General features: G+C 59.8%; 4 protein-coding genes and 2 non-coding genes across 6 annotated transcripts; 4 read left to right on the top strand and 2 right to left on the bottom strand.

The window, feature by feature from the left end:
* The first annotated feature begins 1,815 nt into the window (after positions 1-1,815).
* On the top strand, positions 1,816-1,947 carry LOC126034331 (small nucleolar RNA SNORD22). The gene has a single exon (XR_007504589.1). It is a non-coding gene; the product is annotated as a small nucleolar RNA SNORD22 (small nucleolar RNA).
* Positions 1,948-2,731: 784 nt separating this feature from the next.
* LOC126034330 (small nucleolar RNA SNORD31) lies at positions 2,732-2,799 on the top strand. Its single transcript, XR_007504587.1, has one exon. It is a non-coding gene; the product is annotated as a small nucleolar RNA SNORD31 (small nucleolar RNA).
* Positions 2,800-3,325: 526 nt separating this feature from the next.
* On the top strand, positions 3,326-7,940 carry WDR74 (WD repeat domain 74). The gene is made up of 11 exons (XM_049790891.1): positions 3,326-3,423; positions 3,533-3,642; positions 3,730-3,851; positions 4,550-4,613; positions 4,703-4,852; positions 4,926-5,027; positions 5,120-5,220; positions 6,092-6,147; positions 6,251-6,393; positions 7,305-7,361; positions 7,450-7,940. The coding sequence occupies exons 1-11, from the start codon at positions 3,363-3,365 to the stop codon at positions 7,573-7,575; spliced, it is 1,092 nt and encodes a 363-aa protein (XP_049646848.1). The 5' UTR covers positions 3,326-3,362; the 3' UTR covers positions 7,576-7,940.
* A 284-nt stretch (positions 7,941-8,224) lies between these two features.
* LOC126033882 (FAU ubiquitin-like and ribosomal protein S30) lies at positions 8,225-9,899 on the bottom strand. The gene is made up of 5 exons (XM_049790925.1): positions 9,803-9,899; positions 8,881-8,961; positions 8,632-8,776; positions 8,479-8,534; positions 8,225-8,383 (listed from the first exon to the last, which is right to left on the bottom strand). The coding sequence occupies exons 2-5, from the start codon at positions 8,953-8,955 to the stop codon at positions 8,258-8,260; spliced, it is 402 nt and encodes a 133-aa protein (XP_049646882.1). The 5' UTR covers positions 8,956-8,961; positions 9,803-9,899; the 3' UTR covers positions 8,225-8,257.
* Positions 9,897-12,610, top strand: MRPL49 (mitochondrial ribosomal protein L49). The gene is made up of 4 exons (XM_049790920.1): positions 9,897-10,001; positions 10,327-10,498; positions 11,256-11,380; positions 11,465-12,610. The coding sequence occupies exons 1-4, from the start codon at positions 9,930-9,932 to the stop codon at positions 11,609-11,611; spliced, it is 516 nt and encodes a 171-aa protein (XP_049646877.1). The 5' UTR covers positions 9,897-9,929; the 3' UTR covers positions 11,612-12,610.
* LOC126053404 (pre-mRNA-processing factor 39-like) lies at positions 12,606-21,577 on the bottom strand. Its single transcript, XM_049835650.1, has 14 exons — positions 21,471-21,577; positions 20,700-20,998; positions 19,855-19,980; positions 19,409-19,527; positions 19,164-19,331; positions 18,577-18,763; positions 18,381-18,488; positions 18,108-18,272; positions 17,499-17,625; positions 15,573-15,841; positions 14,365-14,549; positions 14,166-14,240; positions 12,928-13,054; positions 12,606-12,837 (listed from the first exon to the last, which is right to left on the bottom strand). The coding sequence occupies exons 1-14, from the start codon at positions 21,565-21,567 to the stop codon at positions 12,769-12,771; spliced, it is 2,121 nt and encodes a 706-aa protein (XP_049691607.1). The 5' UTR covers positions 21,568-21,577; the 3' UTR covers positions 12,606-12,768.
* Positions 21,578-21,783: the final 206 nt, after the last annotated feature.

Genomic DNA, 21,783 nt, shown 5'->3' on the forward strand with positions numbered 1-21,783 from the left:
AGGTGCAGCCCGCCCTCAGCAGGATCTGAGGAGACTCTGGGGGTCGGGGGGTGCGAGACCCGCTGGTGGGGGGGGGGGGGTCCGTGTGTCCGTTTCCCACCCGGTGGAAGGGGACGGAGGGGTTCCCCCCCGGTAGAAGCGGGGTGGTCTCGGCCGGTCCCCGACGCCTTTTCCCGCCAAGGCCCGGCGGAGTAGGGAAGGGCTGATCTGCGCATGCGCCGCGTAGCCTTTTCCCGCCTTTTTCTCCCCTCCCTGGAATGGAGAGGCGCACGCTCGCTGGGGGCGGCGGCAGCGCGCATGCGCATTCTCCCCCGCCCCTCCCCCGCGCGCGCCTTCCCAGCATGCCCCACGGTGTATTTAAAGGCGCGGTGCGGGGTGAGGCGGCCATTTTGTCGATGCGGGCGGCAGAGGAGGGTGAGAGGGCGGGAGCGCTTCTCTCGCCTTTGTGGTGGGGAGGGCGGGGGTGTCTGTGCTGCGAGGGGTGAGGCGGGCTCTCCGCTTAGCCCTGCTCTTCTTTCCTGAGGCGTTGGGGGATCTGCCGCATCGCCCGGCAGCGAGGTTTCTTTGTGGGAGCCGCCATTTTGTGGCTGCCTACTGCTGTCTCTCGAGGGCTGATTACCGCTAAGGGATTTGTTCCGGCTTTTTGTCTGAGGGTGGTGGTGGGGGGGGCTGCTCGGTGATGAGCCTATTCACAGACCTGAACTGACTGTTGCGTGAAGTCTTTGGTGTCTCTGAGGGGAGCGGACTCGTCCTGCCAACCTTCCCCCAGCTGGGGTGCGGCGGGGGGGTGGTGTTGGTTTCTTTATCTTCCTCTTCTCCTAATGTCTTTTCTTAATAATTTCGCTTTTCCAGGTTTTCAGCCCTCGGAAGAGGATCCTCTATCGGAGGTGAGTGTTCCAGGCTCCCCCGGGGAGATTCCTCGGGCTGCAGCGGGCGGGGGTGCCGCCGGGATGATCCCCCGAACTCTCTCTTGCCGATGTCTCCCCTGGGGAAGATTTTTCTCCGATTCTGAGCGGCACCGAGCCCGGGGGGGGGGGGGGGGCGGCTGGAGAAGGGGGTGTGTGTCATATCTTTTGCCTGACGCAGCGTCGTTTTCGTTTTATTATAAAGATGGGGAACCGCTGGGCCGGGGCTTCCTGCAGCTTCTTTGGAGGTGAGCGCCGGGTTTGGGACGCTTTTTGAGGGGGGGAGGTAGAAAAAAAAAAAGTATTTTCCCCCTGAGTGGTTTGTCTATGTCCCGGGGTGGGGTGGTTGAAAAGGGGCCACTCGTGAACCCCCCATCCCCACTTTGCTGTTCTGTGACGAGTGATGATGACAAGCATATGGCTGAGTGTCCGTGATGTCAGAGTGACGCTGAGAACAGCCGGACACCGGGTGGGGGCAGCCCAGAATGGGGGGAGGGCAGAATGGGTGGGGGCACCCCAAGGGGGTGTGTGTGTATAATTTTAATTTTCTCTAATAACGAACTCGTGCTCTTTTTCCAGCTGACGACTGGGGTTGAGCCTTCCCTTCCAAGACCCCAAAAGTCACGATTTAACCCCAAAATTGGGGAGATGACGCCCCAAACTCCCCACGCAGGTAAGTGCAAGCCCCCCGTGCCCCCCCCGGTGCTTTTCGCTCCCCCCCAGTCCGAAGGGATGACACCAACTGGGCTGGACGACGCCAAGTCCGATGGCAGCTCCGAGTTACCAAAGCCCTGATCGGTCTGGGGGCCCCCCCCCAAAAAAAACCCCCACAACAACCCCTTGGAGGAAGGGGTTCCCTAAATATCCCCCACTTTTTTTTCCTCTCCAGCCGGTGGGTTTTAACACCGGCCCCCTGTGAGGAAAACCCCACATGTCCGACCCCCCTGCCCCCCCACCAGAACCTGCTCAAGGTTGAACCCACTGGTGACATGGGGAGGGGGGGGAAGACGACGCCTCGTCCTGAGTGGACGGTCTGAGGGGGCCTTGGGGGGGGTAAAAATTTTTTTGGGGGTGTTTGGTTTGGGGGACACACACTGACACCCCTTTTTTTTAATTTCTCTTGCAGGAGCGTGGAATCAGGTCAGTCCCTGGGGGGGGGCAATATAGTGGACACCCCCGCGCGCCCCCCGCGAGACCCCAAATTCATTGGGATGAATTTGGGGTCTCGGGGTGGGGGGGAGCACGGGGGTGTTGCTGTCAAATTTTTGGGGTTCCCCCCCAGTTTGGGTGTGATGACATCATTCAGGAATCTCGTTCGGCTGACGGCCACTGCTGAGCACCCTGGGGCTGATCCGAGGTGGGGGGGGACACTAGACACCCCCAGGGGGTGTCACCCCCCGGAATTTTGGGGTGACTTTTTCTTTCCTGTCTGTCCCCTTCCCCACAGGGTGCCGGTGCACTGCGGTAGAGAGGAGGTACGTATGGTTTGATGTTATCGATGATGTCATCACCCCCCCAGAGGGGAGGGGGGAAGCCCCCCCCCAATTTTCATGATGAGGTCAACTAGCTCACTTTGACCCACCTGAAAACACCCCAAAAGCTGAAAAATTGGGGGGAGGCACGACTTTTTTGGGGGGTGATGACATTTTGGGAGGACTTGATGTTTGGGGGGGGGCAGGCAGCACACCCTGACCCCCCCCTCTCTCCCCCCACAGGTCAGAGGAGGGATCCTGGGGGGTGCTGAGGTGAGTGAGGGGGTCTGGGGGGGAGAGACAGGGAACTTTTGGGGGGTTTTATGGCATTTTGGGGGGTCTCGTGTGTCCCCCCCCGCCGAGGATGAGCCGTTACCGCCCCAGGCTGATCCCCCTGAGTGAGTGGTTCCACCTGAGGCGGGGAGGGAGGTTTTGGGGGGGCCCCCTTGTGGGTTTTTGGGGCCCCCCCTCCCTCACACCCCCTCTCCGTTCCCTGCAGCGCCTGTGCCGAAGCCCCGCCCGCCGCCCGCCCGCTGATGCCAATAAAAATGGTTATTTTTGCTAAAAAACCCGAGTTGCTCTTAAATTGGGGACTGGGGGGCGGGGGCGGGTCGCTGCCGAAGCCCCGCCCACAGCGGGGGCGGCGAATGCCGTGAAGCGTGGTTTATTCCCTATTGGATGTTCTGATCTATGGAGGCGTGGCTTTGCGAAAGCCCCGCCCGCTCGGGACCACATCTTTCTCCGAGTAGGCGGAGCCTGTGCGCGAAGTCCCCGCCCCCTCCGGGGCGGAACCCCCGAGCAGCGCAACGACCAGGCGAGGGCAGCGCGTTTGCGCCTGCGCATTTCCCACGCCCGGGGTGCTACTTCCGGTTGCGCGTGCCCCTTCATAAAGGGTCCGGCTGGCAACCGTGATCCCGCCCCGGAAGTGCAGCGCCGCGGGTTTCCGTCCCCGCCCGGAGCGTTGAGGAAGCCGGACCCGCACAAGATGGCGGCCGCCGCTCGCTGGAGCCACGTGTGGGTGGGGGCCGAGACCGGGGCCCTCAAAGGTGGGGGGGGGCTCGCAGTGCTTGAGGGGGGGGCTCTTCCCTTTTTTCTGTGGGGGAGGGGGGTGTTCCTGCCTCCCCCCGCCATATTGAGGCCGCCCCCCCCCCCCAGGCGTGAACCTGCAGAAGAAAGAAGCGACCAACTACGGGACCGACTGGACGGTGCCGCGGGGGGCGGCCGGCGTGTGCGCCCTGTGCTGGGGGGAGCCCGCCCAGAGCGAGGTGAGGCCCTGGGGGGGCGAGGGAAGGGGCGGCGGGGAGTGCGTGCCTGTGCCCTCCCCCCGTAATCCGCCCCTTGTGCCCCCCCAGCTGCTGGTGGGCTGCCGGGATCGCTCCGTCAAACTCTTCAGCACCGAAAAGGGAAAATTTCGGGAATCCCGGGTTTGTCCCGGGGGGGACGGACCCTTCTGCGGCCTCGCGGCCTACGGCAGGTACCGGAGGGGGGGGGGGCGATGCCGAAAACCCGGCGGGAGAAACTCTCCAAGAGTCGGTTTTGGAGTTGTAGGAAGGCGGCGTTCGCTATTGCAGCGCCGGACGCACGGGGGATAATTCCACCCAGCGCGGCCGCAGGTTTAGGACAACCACGTTATAGAGAATAAGGAATTGGACGTTAACCGGAGCAGCGTGCGCAGTCCTGACAGCGGTTATCACTGCGCGTCTTAGCGCTGCCTACATCCGACCCCTCGCAACGAAGGATCCGCCGGAGTCGAAGCGCTGCTTTTGCGCCCTGAAGTCTATTTTTGTTCTTGTCCTTTGACGTTGAAGCTTTAATGCAGCTTCAGTTGCCCGCGCCCCGTTCCAGCATCGTTCTCGTCTGGTGCCCAAAAACATCTCGTCGTAAAGACAAAGATTCGCAAAACTTATGAATAATTACTAATTAATTGCTCGACTATACTTTTGTCTATTATTTCAGTCATAGCATTATTATAAGATTCCCAATCGTTATTTACCAAATCTCACTTTTACAGTCACCTGGCGGCAAACCCGTTTCCGCGCCTGGTATAAAATATTAAAACTATTAAAATATTTAGATTCGGCACACAGAATGTATGGAAATAAGCTAGCAGGGGCACGGGGGGGGTCCCTAAAATCCGCCCCCCCCCAACAGCGTGTTCGTGTCCCCCCCCAGCACCATCATCACGTGCGTGGAGTCGGGGCTGATCAAGGTTTGGCCTGAGAACGAGACAGAGAAGGTGAGTGGGTGGGTTTTTGGGGGGGTGTGTGGGGGTGTCACACTGTTGGGGTGCCCCCCGCCATTTTTTTTTGTGATTCCCTCCCCCAGGCACAGCTGGAGCTGGAGGCGGGCGCAGGGCTCTGCCGGATGCGCCAGGACCCGACGCGGCCACACCGGCTTGGCACCGGCGGCAAGGAGAACGCTCTCAAAGTTTGGGACCTGCAGCGCCCGCAGGAGCCCGTGTTCCGCGCCAAAAACGTGCGTGTGTGTGCCCCCCTGCGCCCCCCCATGTCCCCAAATGTCCCCTGACATCCCCACCCCCCCCCCCCAGGTGAGGAACGACTGGCTCGATCTTCGCGTCCCCATTTGGGACCGCGACCTCCAGTTTTTCCCCGATTCGGAAAAGATCGTCACCTGCACAGCTCATCGCCAGGTGGGACGGTGGGGACACAGCGGGGGACACAGCGGGGGGGGGGGGGGACACGGGACCCCCGGTGTCACCCCTGCCCTTGTTCTCGCCCCCAGGTGCGGCTCTACGACCCCAGGTCCCCCCGCCGGCGCCCGGTGCTGGAGACGACGTTCGGGGACGCCCCGCTCACCGCCCTCGCCCTCGTGCCTGGGGAGACGTCAGTTGGGGGGGGAGATGATTTTGGGGGGTTGGGGTAACCTGGGGGGGCTGGGGGTGACCTGGGGGGATTGGGAGGGGCTGAGGATGACAATTTGTGGGGTTGGGGGTTATCCGGGGGGGCTGGGGGCAAAAATTTTGGGGGATTTGGGGTACCTTGGGGAGCTGGGGGTGATGATTTGAGAGCTGGGAGTGACCTGGGGGGTGACGATATTGGGGGGTTGGGGTAACTTGGGGGGGTGATTTGGGGGTGTGTGTGATGATTTGGGGGCTGGGAGTGACCTGGGGGGGTGAGCTGGGGGTGATGATTTGGGGGTGACTTGGGAGGGCTGGGGCTGGTGACCTGGGGGGTGGGTGCGAACCGGGGGTGACAATTTGGGGAGCTGGGGGTGACATATTTGGGGGGGGTTGGGGTAACCTGGGGGGTGATTTGGGGAGCTGGAGGTGACATATTTGGGGGGGGGTCACGATTTGGGGGGAGTTGGGGTAACCTGGGGGGGGTGATTCTGAGGGGCCAGGGGTGATGGGGTAACAATTTTGGCGGCATGGGGGTAACCTGGGGGGTGAGCCAGGAGGGGTGGGGGTGACCTGGTGGTGACAATTTGGGGGGCTGGGGGTAACCTGGAGGGGCTGGGGGTGACATGTGGGGCCGGGGGTAATCTGGGGGTGACTTGGGGGGGCTGGGGGTGACAATTTGGGGGGAGTTGGGGTAACTTGGGGGGTGATTTCGGGGGGCTGGGGGTGATGGGGTAACAATTTTGGTGGCATAGGGGTGAGCCAGGAGGGGTGGGGGTGACAATTTGGGGGTGCGGGGGTGACCGTGGGGGGGCTGTCTCTGGGGTCGCTGACTCTCCCCCCCATGCCCCCCCCAGCTCGGTGGTGGTGGGCAGCGCCCAGGGCGACATGGCCGTCATCGACCTGCGCCAAGGTGAGGGGCCGGCCGGTCTCCGTGTGTCGTCCCCCCCAAAATAAAACCCCGCAAGTGCCGGCGGCGCTGCCTGCCCCCCCCCCGACGTGTGTGTCCCCCCCAGGGCGGGTGCTGAAGTGCCTGAAGGGGGCGGCGGGCTGCGTGCGGGGGCTGCAGTGTCACCCCGGCCTCCCCCTCGTCGCCTCCTGCGGCCTCGACCGCTTCCTCCGCGTCCACCACCTGGGGGACAAGCGCCTGCGCCACAAGGTCAGACCCCCCCAGACCCCCTGAGGAGACCCCCTTCTTCTCTAGGACCCCCCCAAGCTCCCCAAGACCCTCCTCTTCTCCACCCAAACCTCCTAAGACCCCCCAACCCCTTAAGTCTCAGCCCAAACCCCCTAAGACCCCCCCCCCAAATCCTCGGAGACCCCCCTCCCAGGCCCATAAGGCCCCCCCTGAACTGCACAAGACCCCCCTTACTCCCCCCTCAAATCCTCTGAGACCCCCTTCTTCTCTCCCTAAGACCCCCCCACAGGCCCCCCCCAAACTCCCCAAGACCCCCTTCTTTTCCACCCAAACCTCCCAAGACCCCCCCAACCCTCTGAGACTCCCTTCTTCTCTCCCCAAACCTCTCAAGTCTCACCCTAAACCCCCTGAGACCCCCCCCAAACCGTCTGAGACCCCCTTCTTCTCCCCCTAAGACCCCCTCAGGCCTGTAAGAATCCTCGAGGCCCCCCCCGAGCTCCCCAAGACCCTCTTATTGTCCCCCCAAACCCCCTGAGACCCCCCCAAAACACTTAATTCTCACCCCAAACCTCCCAAGACCCCCCCAAACCCTCTGAGACCCTCTTATTCTCTCCCTAAGACCCCCCCAGGACCATACTGAGACTCTCCCAAACCCCTTAAGACCCCCCCCGAGAGCCCCAAAATCCCCTAAGATCCCCCCCCAGGCCCCTAAGGACTCCCAAGACTCCCCTCAGACCCCCTTATTCTCCCCCCAAACACCAAGACCGCCCGCAGGATCCCCCCAAACCTCCCAAGACCCCCCCCAAACTCCCTCAGACCTCCTTATTCTCCCTGTAATCCCCCTCCCGGCCCCCAAGAACCTCCAAGGCCCCCCCCCAAACCCTCTAAGACCCCCTCCCACCCCCCCAAATTAACCCTGCCGCTCCCCCCAGGTGTACCTGAAGTCCCGCCTGACCTGTCTGCTGCTGAGCACCCAGCAGGACTGGGAGGTGAGAACCCCCAGATGGGGTTTGGGGGAGTTGGGGGTCCCCTGCCGACCCCCCCCAACTTTTACCACCTTTTTTGCCCCCCACAAAGGCCAAGGAGGAGCCACCCCCCCCAGCCGAGGTGAAAGAAGAGGAGGGGGATGCACTATGGGACACGATGGAGACCATCCCCACCCCGGCCAAACGGGCTAAGAAACGGAAGATTTCGGGGTTGTGAGGGGTCGGGGGGGGGTGTCACCCCCCCCCGATCAGGACTGGGACCTCCCCCCTTTGCACCCTGAGACTTGCTGCTGTGCTGGGCACTGCTCCCATCGGTTTGGGGGGTGGGGGGGCACCGGCTTTTTTGGGGGGGCTCCCCCCAGCGCTGGTTTTGGGGCAGGACCCCTCCCCCCGCAGCCCCTTTATAACACACAAAATGGGGTTCAATAAAGCAGGTTGTCTCGGCTCCGCCCACCCCCGCTTCGGGTCTTTCCGGCGCCGTTCGGAAGGGTTCGGGTTGCTGCCCCTCGCCCCGCCCCTCTCCCTTCGGTTCCTTTCGGCGCCACTCGCCGTGCCCCGCCCCTCGGCCTTCTCCGCCAGTCCCCGCCCTCGCCGCCACTCGGCTATTTCCGCCTCCCCAATCCAGAACCAGTCTCCAGCAAGCCGCACGCGGCTTCTAATTATCCCCCGCCCCAAACACCTCATTAACGCTAATTAACCCCCCTCCGTCTCACCAGCACTCATTAACTACCCCCCAGCGGCTCGGGGACCTGCCTAAACCACCCTCGAGGGCCAGTGTCACCCCCCAACCCCCCTCAAACTCCTTGAAATCCCCCCCAAACTCTAAAAAACCCCCATAAAAGAGCCCCCAAAAGCCACCAAATGGCCCCAGTTTCGGTGCTTTTTACTGAGGTGGGGGCTCAGGAGTTGGCGTTGGGGCCCTTCTTCTTGCCGAAGCCAGGGACGACATTCACGAAGCGGCGGTTGTACTGCATGCGCCGCTTGGCCCGGCCCGTCTTCTTCTTCTTCTTCTCCTGCTTGGCCACCTGGAGGGGGAAAGGGGGGATCCCCAAAATCATGAGAGCCCCCCAAAACCGTGGGGAACCCCCTAAAGTTGGGGGGAGCCCCCCCAAATGCTCACCTTGGGGGTCTGGCCCCTCACTTTGCCAGCACGGGCAAGGGAACCATGGACTTTCCCTGTGGGGGGAGAAGGAAAACGGGGCATTAGGGAGTGCGGTTGGCTCATTAAGCTAACGAGCGCCCCGATAATTAGCCACCCTGCCTCGAAACGTACCCCCCAGGAGGCGCGTGGAGAGCTCCAGGGTGGCGAATTCCGGGAGGGGGCTCTGTCCCAGCACGGCGTCATCGTCCAGGGGGGTCCCACCCCACAGCAGCACTTGCTCCTCGGGGGGGACGCCCACCAGCGCCGCCACCCGCGCCTGGGGGGGGAACGGGACATGGGGGGGTCAGTCACCCCAAAAAGGGTCTTATTTGGGGGGGGGATGGGAGACACACACATGACCCTTTCCAAATTTCTACTCACCTTGATTTGGGCGACGGTCTCGGCGCTGGAGACCTCGAGGGTGTGGAGGGACTGGGCACGGATGAAGAGCTGCATGGTGAGCTGGGGGGGAAAGGGTTAGGGGGTCCCCCCTCCAAAAAAATAGGGGGGGGACCCGCAGGAATGAGGGGGGGTGAGGGGGTTGTTACTGCTGCCCCCCAGCTCGAGACACCCCAGGGTGCCGCCCTAGGAGTCTCCTGGTCCCCACGTCTCTGCCAGGGGTGAATGTTTGGGGGGGCTGGGAATATTTTGGGGCACTGGGGTGGTGTTTGGGGTTGTTGGGGGGCAGAAGGTGTTTGGGGGATCAAGGGGATTTTTGGAGGGGTTGGGGGGTGTTTTGGATGCATTTTGGAGGGTCAGGGGGGTGTTTGGGGGGGGTCAGGGGGTGTATGGGGGGATCGGGGGGTGTTTGAGTGCAGCTGGAGAGTGTTTTGGGGGGGGCAGGGTGTGTTTTAGGGTACCAGGGGGTGTTTTAGGGGTGTGTGGGGGTGTTCTGGGGCAGCTGGGGAGTGTTTTGGGGGGGTCAGGGCATGTTCTCTGCGGCCACTCCCCGCCCAAAGGGACTTTGGCACCTGGCAAAGGCCCCTGGGGACGCAGGGCCGTGACGCCGAGGGGGGGGAACGGACACGGCCCACCGGTGACACTGGTAGCACCTGGGGGTGCCTTCCCCCCCCCCCAACACCCTCAGAGCCCCCCCAGGTCTCACAGCCGCCCCCACAGCCCCCCAGTAACCCCCCAAGGCCTCACAGACCCCCCCAAACACCCGAAGGCCTCCCACATCCTCCCTACCCCCCCCAGACCCCCCAATAACCCTCCATCCTCCCCCCAAGACCCTTCCCAAGCCCTCGGAGTCCCCCAATAACCCTCCGGACCCCCCCCAAACCCCCTCGGGCCGCGGCCCCACCTCAGCGTCTCCTCAGCAGAACCGCGCCGCGGAAAAGACGGTTCTGCGCATGCGTGGGAGCCGCGGCGGCGGCGTGCTGACGTCACGCGTGCGTGCGTGCCGACAGCGGGAAGAAGGCGGTGACAAGATGGCGGCGATGGCGGCCTTAGGGCGGCGGTTGCGGGCGCTCGGCCGGGCGGTGGGGTGGAGGGGGGTGCAGGTAGGGGGTCGGGGTGCGGTTGGGGGGGGGAAATGGGGGCTTGGGGGGGCGAGGGGGGTTTGGGGGGCAGGGGAGGGTTTTGAGGGGAGCGAAGGAGGGGTTTGGGGGGCGGGGGGGTGTGTCCTGAGGGGAGATGGCGGCGGGGAGGGGGGTGTTCTGAGGGGAGATGGGGGGACTTCTAGAGAGAAGGGGGGAGATTTCGCGATGGGGGGGCTCCAGGGAGGAAATTGGGGACGATGGAGGGGGAATTTTTTTTGGGGGGGGGCCTGCTCAGGTGTGGGGGTTACACCCTGCTGTCCCCCCTCCCCCTCCTTTCCCTTCCCAGGGAGCGCCCCCCCCAACCCAGCTCCCCCCCCAACCCACCGAGGACCCCCCCACTGTGCTGGAGTCGACGGCCGACTACGCCTTCGTGGAGAGGCTGCTGCCCCCCACCCGCGTCCCCGACCCCCCCCCGCACCCCACCTACCCCACCCCCTCGGGCTGGAGCCCCCCCAGAGGTCAGTTTTGGGGGGGGAGGCAAAGTCCCCCCTTTTTGTGTCACGTCCCGTCCCCCCCCCCGGGCAAATTGATGCAAAGCTCTAATTAATGGCATTTACCCGCCAGTGTAAAATTACTCGCCCGGGGAGGGGGGGGGGGGGCGCAATTGGGGGGTATTTACTGTTGTGGGAATCATTGGGGGGTGGTATTTACCTCGGGGGGGGGCAACAGTGGGGTATTTACCCCCAGGACCATAATCTCCCACCGTGGGGGGGGGGGGGGGGTAGTTACTCCTGGAAGGGTGATGGGGGGGGGGATAGTTACTGCTGGTGGGGGCGCAATGGGGGTATTTAATCTTGGGGGTGTACTTATGTCAGGGCGGGGGGCTCTTTACTCCTGGTTAGGGGATTATTTACCCCCAGAGGGTAACTAAGGGGATTTATTTACCCCGGGGGGGGGGTAATTACCCCTGGGGGGGGGCTGACAAGGAACATTTACCCCTGGGGATGGGGGGGGGGGAGGGGGAGATATTTACTCTCAGGGAAGGGATTATTTACTCTCAGAGGGCAATTAAGGGGGGGGTGTTTACCCCAAGGGGGGGTAGTTACCCCCGGAGGGGTCGGTTAAGGCACATCTACCCCCGGGGGTGGGAGGCATGTATTCCCAGGGATTATTTGCCCCCAGGGAGGCTATTTAGCCCAAGGGGGGGTAATTCCTGCCCCCAGGGTTGTTATTAACCCCTCAGCGGGGGCTACAGTTACCGTTGCCCCCCCCCAGGCCCTCCCCCGGCATTACCGTACTTCATCCGCCGCTCCCGGCTCCACAACCTGCCTGTCTACCCCCACCTGGTGAAGGGCAACCGGCGCCTCACCGAGCTGCGGCACATCGAGGGGGACATCTGGGTAAGGAGACGATTTGGGGATGCCGGGGGGGGGGTACGGTGGGGTTTTTGGGGTGCTAACAGACCCCCCCTTTCCCCTCCCCAGGCACTGGAGCGAGACCTGCGAGAGTTTTTGGGGGGGCTGGGGGTGAAGGAGCTGGAGGTGCAGGTGAACGAGGTGACGGGGAGCCTGCGGCTGAAGGGGCACTGGGAGCGGGAGCTGCGGGACTGGTTGCTGCAAAAGGGCTTTTAGCACCACAAAATATATCAGGGTGGACCCCAAGAGTGACCCCGAGGTGCTGGGGAACGGGGGGGCACCCCAAATTGGAGGGGAAGCCGCTCGTGACGCAGGGGGGACGCCAAAACGGAGGCGAAGGTGCTGAGGAGATTCTAAAATGGAAGCGAAGTTGTTTGCAGCAGAGCGGGGGAACACACGCAAAATGGGGGTGAAGGACCCCAAAATGGGATGGAAAGTCACTCACGAGGGGTGGGGGTGTCCAAACGGGGTGAAGCTGCTCAAAAGTTGGGGGGTGACCCCAGAATGAAGGCAAAGCCACTCGTGAGCAGTGGGGGACCCCCAAAAACCTGCTTGGGAATGGCAGAGGGTCCTCCCAAAATGGTTTGGAAAGCTGCTCACGAGGGGTGGGGCACCCCAAAAATTGACGTGAAGCTGCTTGCGAGCCCCAAAACAGGGTCCAAGCCCCTTGTGAGGAGCAGAAGCACGGGATGTAGAACTGCTTGCAAGCAGCAGGGGACCCCGAAATCAAGTCAAACCCACTTGCGAACAGCAGGATACCCCAAAAACGGAGTCAGTCCCCCTCCTGAGCACCAGAGGCACCCCAAAATGGGGTCCAAGCTCCTCTTGAGTGGCGGAGACACCCCAAAATGGAGTCCAAGCCCCTTGCAAGGGACAGAGGTGCCCCAAAATGGCGTCCAGGGTCCTCACGAGGGGCAGAGACACCCCAGAACTGGGTCCAAGCCCCTTGCAAGTGGTGGAGGCACCCCAAAATGGAGTCCAAGGCTCTCATGAGGGGCAGAAGCACCCCAAAACAGGATGTAAAGCTGCCTACGAGCGGCAGGGGATCCCAAAAACCGAGTCAAACCCCCTGTTGAGGGGAAGAGGCTCCCCAAAACAAGACAGAGACCTACTCCCAAGTGGCGGGTACCCCAAAACAGCATCACCCCCCTTATCGCAAGCCCCCCCCGGTGACTGCCAAAACCAAAATAAAACTCTGCCTGGGGCCTCCTCGCAGTGCCGTCTCTTTGTTTATTTACATCCCCCCCTGCCTCTGCCTCATTGCAAAGGCACGGGGTGGGAGGGGGGGGGCAAAAAAAATGTACAGAAATGTGTTTTTACTAAAGGGAGGGTTTAGAAAAGGGGGTGGGGGGCAAAGTTGGGGCGTCCCCGGCTCAGCTCTGCGAGTAGTACTGGTTGTAGTTCCACGGCGTCTGGTAGCTGTAGGCGCCGTAGCCGTGCTGCTGCAGGGACAGAGGGGGGGTCGTCAGCGTCGCCCCCACCCCACCGCAGCCCCAGGGCTCCCCCCTGGCCCCCCTCGGCCCCCCACCAACCTGGTACCAGTAGTTGTAGGTGGAGGGGTTGGAGCCCACGTCCCCTCCGGACGTGGAGAAGTTGAGGGGACCCAAAAGGCCAGCGGCTTCGTCGGGGCGGAGGCGTTTGTCGTCGGGTTCGTCTGAGCTGGGGGGGCGACGGGGGGAGAGAGGGATGAGAAGGGTGGGAAAAGGGGGTGAATCGGGGACCAAAATGGGAGAAGTCAGGCAGAAATTAGGGGATAAAAGGGCAGAAGTTGGGCAGAAAAGGGGGAAAAGCAAGGATAAAAGGGCACAAATTGGGTGGTCAAAATGGGAGAAGTTGGAGGACAAAAGGGGGAAAATTGGGGATAAAAGGGGGAAAATAGGGCAGAAAGGGGCAGAAATTGGAGTATAAAAGGGGAGAAATCAGGCAGAAGTTGGAGGATGAAAGGGCAGGAATTGGGGGATAAAAGGGGATATATGGGGGATATAAGAAGGCGTGAATTTTGGATAAAAGAGGATTTGGGGAACTAAAGAGAAGAAATCAGGGGCACAAAAGGGCAGAAATAGGATTAGAGTAGAGGGACCAGAGGATAAAAGGAAAATTTGAGATAGAAGGAGAATTCAGGGGGATTAAAGAGGAGAAACTGGATAAAAAGGGGAGAAATTGGGGGATAAAAGGACAAAGGCGGCATAAAAGGGGAGAAATTGGGGGATAGAGGGCAGAATTGGGATTAAAGGAGAGAGGCTGGAGGATGAAAAGAATCTGGGATAAAAGGGGAGAAATTGGGGGATAAAAAGGAGCAAAGTCAGGGGGTTAAAAGAAGAGAAACCAGGGGACAAAACTGGGTGAAAATGTGGTGAAAATGAGGGAATAGAGAGGCAACAAATGGGGGGCTAAGAAAGGGGAGAACTCACGGGATAGAAGTGGCAGAAGTTGGGGTAAAAGGGGTGAAGTTGGGATTAAAGCAGTGAAATTGGGGGTTAAAAATGGATGAAAAGGGGGAATAAAAGAAAAAAATCGGGATAGAAGGGAAAAAAATCAAGAGGGGGGAATTCAGGGGGGTAAAAGGAGAAACTGGGAATAAAAGGAGTAAAATTGGGGGATAAAAAGAAGGTGGGATAAAAGGGGAGAATTTGGGATAAAAAGGGGCAAAATGTGGAGAAGTTGGGGGAAAAATGGTGAAATTGGGGGACAGAGGGGGAGAAGTTCAGGGGATAAAGGAGAAACTGGGACACAAAATGGGAGAAATGGGGGGACAAAAGGGTCCCCTCACCCATTTTCGGGGGCCCTCTTGCGCGCCGCGTGCTGCTTGAGGATCTTCTGGTGCTCGTCGTAAGCCGTCAGCAAGCTGTGGGGGGGAAGCGGGGAGAGCTCAGGGTGGGGGGGTCACGACGTGGAGGCGACCAAGGCCCTTTTGGGGCCACCGCGGTGCTTTTTGGGGTGTCTTTTCCCCCCCTCCCTGGATATCCAACCTGTGTATGCTGGAGCCAAAATCCTCGAGGAACTCGACGCGGCGTTGGGAGAAGATGAGTTTGGCTTCATCGGGGAGGGGGCTGCGCAGCGCCCGCTCGAAGCAGCTCATGGTGTTGCCTTCGTTTTGTCGGACGTCAGCCCCGAATTCCATTTCCAGGAGGTTGGCGTGGAGGCGGGCGTTGTCCTGCACCCACCGCCACATCAGATTTTCGGGGGGGAGCGGGGGAGAGGGATGATGATGACCCCAAGGGGGTTTGGGGAGCGCCCCCCGTGAGGTTCTGGGGTCCTCAGTAGGGTTTGGAGAGCCCCCGGTGTGATTTGGAGAGCCCTGAGGGCATTCATGGGGTTCCCCAGGGGGTTTGGAGAGCCCCCCCCATAAGGTTATGGGGTCCCTGATGGGGTTTGGGGACCCCTGAGTGGGGCTGTGGGGTCCCAAGAGGGTTTTGGGGACCCCTCAGTGGGTCTAAAATGTCCCAAGGAGGGTTTGGAGAGCCCCAAGTAGGTTTGTGGGGTCCCCAATGGGGTTTGGAGAGCCCCCCCGTAAGGTTATGGGATCCTCAGTGGGGTTTGGAAACCCCTGAGTGGGGCTGTGGGGTCCCGAGAGGGTTTTGGGGAGCCCCCAGGGGGTCTGTGGGGTCCCGAGAGGGTTCTGGGGAACCCCAGGGGGTCTGTGGGGTCCGCAATGGGGTTTGGAGACCCCCGCCGAGGTTATGGGATCCCCAATGGGGTTAGCGGACCCCAAGTGAAGCTGTGGGGTCCTGAGAGGGTTTTGGGGAACCCCCAGAGGGTCTGCGGGGTCCTGAGAGAGTTTTGGGGGACCCCAAAGGTATTTGTGGGGTCCTTACTGGGGTTTGGAGAGCGCCAAGGGCATCCGTGAGGCCCCAGGTGGGATTTAGGGAGCCCTCAGTGGGTTTGGGGGCACCCGAGCCGTATTTATAGAGCCCCTGCGGTGGTTGCGGGGCCCCCAAATCAGGGTTACGGAGCCCCACAACGAGTTTTTTGGGGCCTCCAAGAATTTCTAGAGCCCCAAAGGGGGTTTGTAGGTCCCCAAAAAAGGGTTTTACAGGGTCTGTTGAGCCTCCAGCTCCCTGAGACGACATCCAAGTGATCACACCATTTCCGAGGGAGCTGAAATCCCGTCCCACTCTCTCCCCTGCCCCGCCCCCGGTGCTCATTAGAAGTACCCTAACGAGCCTTTCCGCCTCACCGGATCCTTTTCCAGGGCGTCCACCAGCACTTTGCGAGCTTTGCCAAGGTTTTTCTGCACCTTGCAGGCTTGCCGAGCCAATTTGACGGCGTAGAAGGAAGCGAGGGGCAGCCCTTCATTAGCATGCATGGCTTCCAACAGCAACGCCTCCGCCTCTTCCAGGTTTCCCTGTCGTCGTTCCAGACTGACGCGGCGTAAGCGGACCATCGCCAAACCCGGCACTACCTCCTCAAAGCAGCGCAGGATACGCCGGGCTTCATCCAAATTCCCTGGAGAGGGCAGAGATGTTGGGGGGCGTCCCACAGGCAGCCTCGTCGCCTCCCGGTAAATCCGGTGGCAAGACAAGATGGGATTTAGGGATAAATTAAAGTGGTTTGGGCTTCTTCCCAGTTCACTGTGGGGCACAGATGGGGACGGGGGCGCACTGTGGGGCACAGATGGGGACGGGGGCGGTTATGGGGGTCTCCGGGGCAGCTATCGCCCTTTGCTTGCAGCCCCGTCTCTTCTCATTAAAGCAATGGTATCGTGAACAGGTTTTGGGGCTAAATAAAGCGGTTTGGGTTTCCTCCAGGTGCCCTGCAGGGCACAGACAGGGACGAGAGCAGTTGTGGGGATCCCCAGGTGGCGTTTTGGGGTGAAATGCAGCATCTCAGCCCAAAAAAGGGGAGTATTTGTGGGTGAAATGCTACGTGTCGGCCCCAAACAAGGAGCATTCCGGGGTGAAATGCAGTCCCTTTGCCTCAAAATGGAGTGTTTGGGGGTGAAATGAAGACTCTGTGCCCCAAAATGAATCATTTTGGGGTGAAATGTGGCCCCTCTGCCCAAAAATGCAGCAGTTTGGGGTGAAATTTGACATCTCGGCCCAGAAGATGAGTATTTTGGGGTGAGATACAGTATTTCAGCCAAAAAACCCGAGTGTTTCGGGGTGAAATGCGACCCCACCACCTGAAAACAGCAGATTTCGGGGCAACATGCAGCTTCTCAGCCCAAAACTAAAGTGTTTTGGGGTGAAATGTAGCCCCTCTTCCCAAAAAAGTAGCCTTTTAGGGTTGAAATACAGCACCTGCGCCACAAAATGGGAACATTTTGGGGTGAAATTTGACATTTCAGCCCAAAAATGGAGCATTTTGGGGCGAAATGCAGCATGTCAGCCAGAAAACAGAGCATTTTGGGGTGAAGCATGGTGTGTCACCCTGAAAAAAAGTGTTTATCGGTGAAATGTGGCATCTCAGCCCCCAAAAAGGAGCAATTTGGGGTGAAATGTGGCATTTCAGCCTGAAAATAGAGCGTTTTGGGGTGAAATGCATCTCCTTCACCCCAAAAGGGAAGTGTTTTGGGGTGAAATTTGACGTCGCAGTCCAAGAATGGAGCATTCTGGGGCAAAATGCAGCATCTCAGGCCAAAATGGAAGCATTTTGGAATGAAATATGTCTAATTCAGCCCAAAAAAGGAGCCATTTGGAGTGAAACATGGCATCTCAGCCTGAAAATGAAGCATTTTGGGGTGAAATGCATCTTCTCTGCCCCAAAACAGAAGCATTTGGGGATGAAATGCAGTCCGCCAGCCCAAGGAGAGAGTGGTTTGGGGTGAAACGCAGCCTTTCCGCCCCAAAACAGAGCATTTTGGGGTGAAATCTGATGTTTTGGCACAAAACCAGTGTTTTGGGGTGATGTATCTCATTTCATCCCCCCAAAAAGAAGGAAATTGGGGAGAAATACAGCGCCTCAGCCCAAAAACAGAGTGCTTGGGGGCAAAATGCGGCCTCTCCACCTAAAACAGGCACATTTAGTAGTGAAATGTGGCATCTTAGCTCAAAAATGGGGCAGTTTTGGGGCCAGCCATGGCCCTGCGCCCCAAAAAGTCCCGTTTCAGATCCTGCCGCCCCTCCCCGCACCCGAAAAATTGTCCGTTTTGGGGCTACTTCACCTTGTTTCTCCTCAAAAGCGGCCCAGAGAAGGTGGATGTTGGGTTTTCTGGGCAGATGATAACCGCATGCTCGCTGAAAAACGCTCCTGGCTCCTGTCACCGTGTGATTTTCCAAATACTTGGTGTACTGCAGGAAAAAAAAAAGGCGGAAAAAGGGGGGGGGAACAGACAGACGGACGCGTGAGCATCCCCCCGCCGCCCGGCCGGGCGGGGATGTGCTAAATCGGGTGGGGGGCACTCACGTTAAGACCCCTCTCTTCCGAATTTCCTGCGCCCTCTTAGGCAGGGGGAAGGTGCCGTGGGCGGGTAAAAAAGCAGCAGCGGAATTTAAAAAAAGGGTGTTAGAATGGTGGTTTTTAGAAGAAAAAGAGTTAAAAACAGCCCCCGCCAGCCGTTGGGGGGGGGTAAAGGGGGATTAAAAAAACCAAAACAAACCCCCAAACGAACCTGTTTTTCTCTTGGGGTGGGGTTTTTTTTCTTTTGGGGGATTTGGGGAGGGGGCGGGCGGCGGGAGGGATGTTTTGGGTGTTTTTGGGGGGAAAGACGGGATCCAGCTGTGGGAAAACGGAGAGCGGGGATGGGATGGGGGGGCCATTGAGGCGGTCTCACCTTGATCCAAAACTCCTCGTAGAGGGCGCAGGCGATGACGCAACGTTCAAAGAGGACGATGGTGCGTTCGTGCGAGCCGGCTGCCATTTCGTAATCCAAATAATCCCGCCAATTCCGTAACTGAGCCCTTTCCAACGGTTTCACGTGGAAATAGGGACGTTTGATCTGTTGGGGAAAAATTGGGGCGCAGACGTGAAAACGGGGTGACAGTGTTTTGGGAAGGGGAAAGGGGTAGATGGGGGGGACGGGACGACCGAACACTCGTCCTCCTACCCCGTCCTCGAAATTCCAACGTTTGCTGACTTCCGCCTCGTTTTGAGCGTAGATTTGTTGCCGCATGGAGATCACCAGCTCCCGGATTTTTTCCTGGTCTAGATCCTCCTGGGAATTAAATGGGATACAGGTGAGAAATTGGGGGGTCTCCAAAGACCCCCATGCACACCCCCAGGACCCTCCTTTGGGTGCTTACCTGGGTGTCGGTCGCTGCCGCTTTCCCCTCCACGCCGGGGGGCAGATCCTCTCCCGGCGGCGCTTCCGTCCCTTCCGGCTCCGGCGGTTTTGGCACGGGATCGGTGGCCAGCTTGGATTGGACCCACAGAAGCTCCTCCGGGGACAAGATGTCTTTCGGGGGGTTGTGGAGAACGTGCTCCTTGAACCTGGAGGGGAGGGTCAAACTGGGGAGGGGGACACAAGACCCCCAGCAGTCCTGGCACAGGGAATGGTGCGGATTTGGTCACTGCGCAATCTTCTACAGGGATGTTTTATCGCCACAGGCGTTTTCCGTGGGGATATTTTGCCGCTGCGGGTATAATTTTCCGCAGGGCGTATTTTATCGCTATGGGTATTTTCCACAGAAACTTTTCTACCACTGCAACTATTATTTTACCTGGAACCATTTTACCATCACAGGTATTTTCTACAAGGAATTATTTTGCTTCCACGCCTATTTTCCACAGGGATACTGCACCACCAGGATGTTTTGCCATCATGGATCTCTTTCCATGGGGGACTTTTTGCCGCCACGGGAGTATTTTTCACACCGGAGCGGGTACGTACTTCTCCCAGTGATGGTTGTAGAGCTGCGTGGGCATGGAGAGGACGCGGTCGTAGATACCAGTGACGGCACGCAGGTCTCCTTGTTCCCGTTCCCATTCCACGTAGAGTTCCCACAATTTATCCGAGCGGAAATCCATGCCGGCCGCTGCCACTGCTGCCTCGAAGACGCTAACGGGAGAAAGATGAGGAAGTGGGATGGGCAGCGGCGATCACTGATGCCATCTGCCACATCACCTGGCACTTACCCACGGATTTTTTGGATGGATTCGGGAAGATTCATGTCCAGGGTGGATTGGAGGTAGGAGATGTAGTGGATCCACAGGTCCATGCTGAGGGGGATGGACTGCAGCCCCCGCTCAAAAACCTGCCGGGGGGACGACACTGAGCGTCACCGACTGACCCCACACAGGACAGGGGACCCCAAACGGGTTGGGGTACCCAACACTGTGCCAAAAAATAGGGTGAAACAACCCAAAATGCCGTTAAGGAGGCTGGAAACAAGGGGTGAGAACAGTCGGTGATGCCCCAAAATAGGTTGGAAATCCCATTTTGCCAACAAAAGCAGCATGGAAATGGTGTGGAGATGTCCAAAAGACGCCAGGGACCCCCCAGATCCCCACTCTGCCCACCAAAGAGGGCAAAACAGGGGGGTAACACCCCAAAAACCAGCATGGGGACCCCCCCACCGCACCTCCTCTGTCTCCCGGCTGCAGTCGAAGCGACGCTCCATGTCAGCGTATTTTTTCCAGTAGCCATAGCAGTAGGGGTAGTGGGCGAAGAAGGCGTCGAAGGCTTTGCGGGCAGCAAAGAGGTGGTTCTGCAGGGATTTTTGGGGTGAAAACAGGCAGTTTTGTAACACGAACAAGACCAGTTTAGTATTAGGTGTCTGCTAATAAACTACTTATTAATTGATATTAATAATTACACGTGAGAAATTGCCTTCGTTGCGAGTAAAACCAGCCCTGGGCAGCGGAGGATTCCATGTGGCTTGTGCTGGGGTGAGTTTTAATTAGGGTTGTAATGAGGCTGGTGGCTTGAGATGAGTTTTAACAGGACCAGCAGCTCAGAGCGAGTTTTAACGAAAGTTTTCACGGAGCCGTAGACTTGAGGTGAGTTTTAACGAAGGTTTTAGCAAGACCATAAACTTGGGATGAGTTTTAACAAAGGTTTTAGTGGAGCCATAGACTCAGGATGAGTTTTAGTGAAGGTTTTAGCAAAATCATAAACCTGGGATGAGTTTTAGCAAAGGTTTTAGTGGAGCCATAGACTCGGAATGAGTTTTAACAAAGGTTTTGGTGGAGCCATAGACTCAGGATGAGTTTTAATGAAAGTTTTAATGGGGCAATAGACTCAGGATGAGTTTTAACGAAGGCTTTAACGGCGCCACTGACTCAGAACAAACGTTACTGAAGGTTTAATGGGGACGAAAACTTGGGGTGAATCGTAACGAAAGGTTTAATGGGGCTGGTGGGTTGGGGCGTGGTTTAGTTAAGGTTTTAGCGGAGCCGTTGCATCTTAATGAAGATTTTTACTGACCTCTTGCTCCACGTACTGCAGGAGCTCGGTCCAGGCGGTGAAGTCGTGGGGGTTGTTGCGTGCCGCCTGCCAAAACTTCTCAAACTCGAGGGGATAGGAGAGGGTGGGCTCCTCCGCGGGGGGCTCAGGTTCCCGGGGGGGCGGGGGTTCCTCGGGAGCAGCCGGGGGGGGCTCCTCGGGCTCAGGGGGGGCAGCGGTGGCACCGTTGCAGCTCTGAGGGACGGGGGGGGGAACGGCAGCATCGCTGCGCTCCTCTTCGGTGGGGCTGGGGGCTGGGGGCGGCAGTTCTGCCACAGGGGCTGGGGAACACACACACAGTGATGCACCGTTACCCATGGGTGGCCTCGTCCCAGGGGTTGGGGGAGTTGGGGGTGCCCAGGAACCTAACTGGGGTCCCTTTGCTCAGCCCCCCTACTCCCCTCCCACTTTGGTCCCCACTGCAGCACCCCCAACCCCATCCCACCCCATTAACCTCCCCTCTCAGCTCCACATCCCCCCCCCCCATGTTGCCTGCCCCACAGCGTCCCAGCCCACATCCCCTGCCCCATGGCCCCCCCAACCCACACCCGCTGCCCCATAGCCCCCCTCCCACACACATCCCCTGCCCCACGGCCTCCCCCCCCCCCCCATTCCCCTGCCCCATAGCCCCCCTCCCACACACATCCCCTACCCCACGGCCGCCCCCACCCCCATTAATCCCCGGTTCCCCCCCCCAAGCGCCCTCTGCCCCCAGACCTGCCCCAAACTCCCCCTCCCCGCCCTCCTGCTCACCGGGAGTCCCGCTGCCGCCGTCCCCGCCCTCCCCCAGCGCTCCCTCGGCCCCACCGCGGCCCGGGCTGGCCGGAGCCTCCGGCCCCTCCGCCGCCATTTCGCCGCGACGCTACGTCAGCGCGCATGCGCGGCGCCGGGCCCCGGATGAAGCGGCCAGTGAGGCGGTGGGCGGGCCGGAGCGGCGATGGGGGCGGAGCGAGGAGCCCGCAGCGCCGCCTGCGGGGCGGGAGGAGCTACAGAGACGAGCGGGGAGGCGGCCATAGAGACGAGGGAAGCGGCTAGAGCGATTTCCGGTTTCTCTTCCAATGCCACA

Source organism: Accipiter gentilis, chromosome 33 (assembly GCF_929443795.1).
Source record: "Accipiter gentilis chromosome 33, bAccGen1.1, whole genome shotgun sequence".
Lineage (NCBI taxonomy): Eukaryota > Metazoa > Chordata > Aves > Accipitriformes > Accipitridae > Astur > Astur gentilis.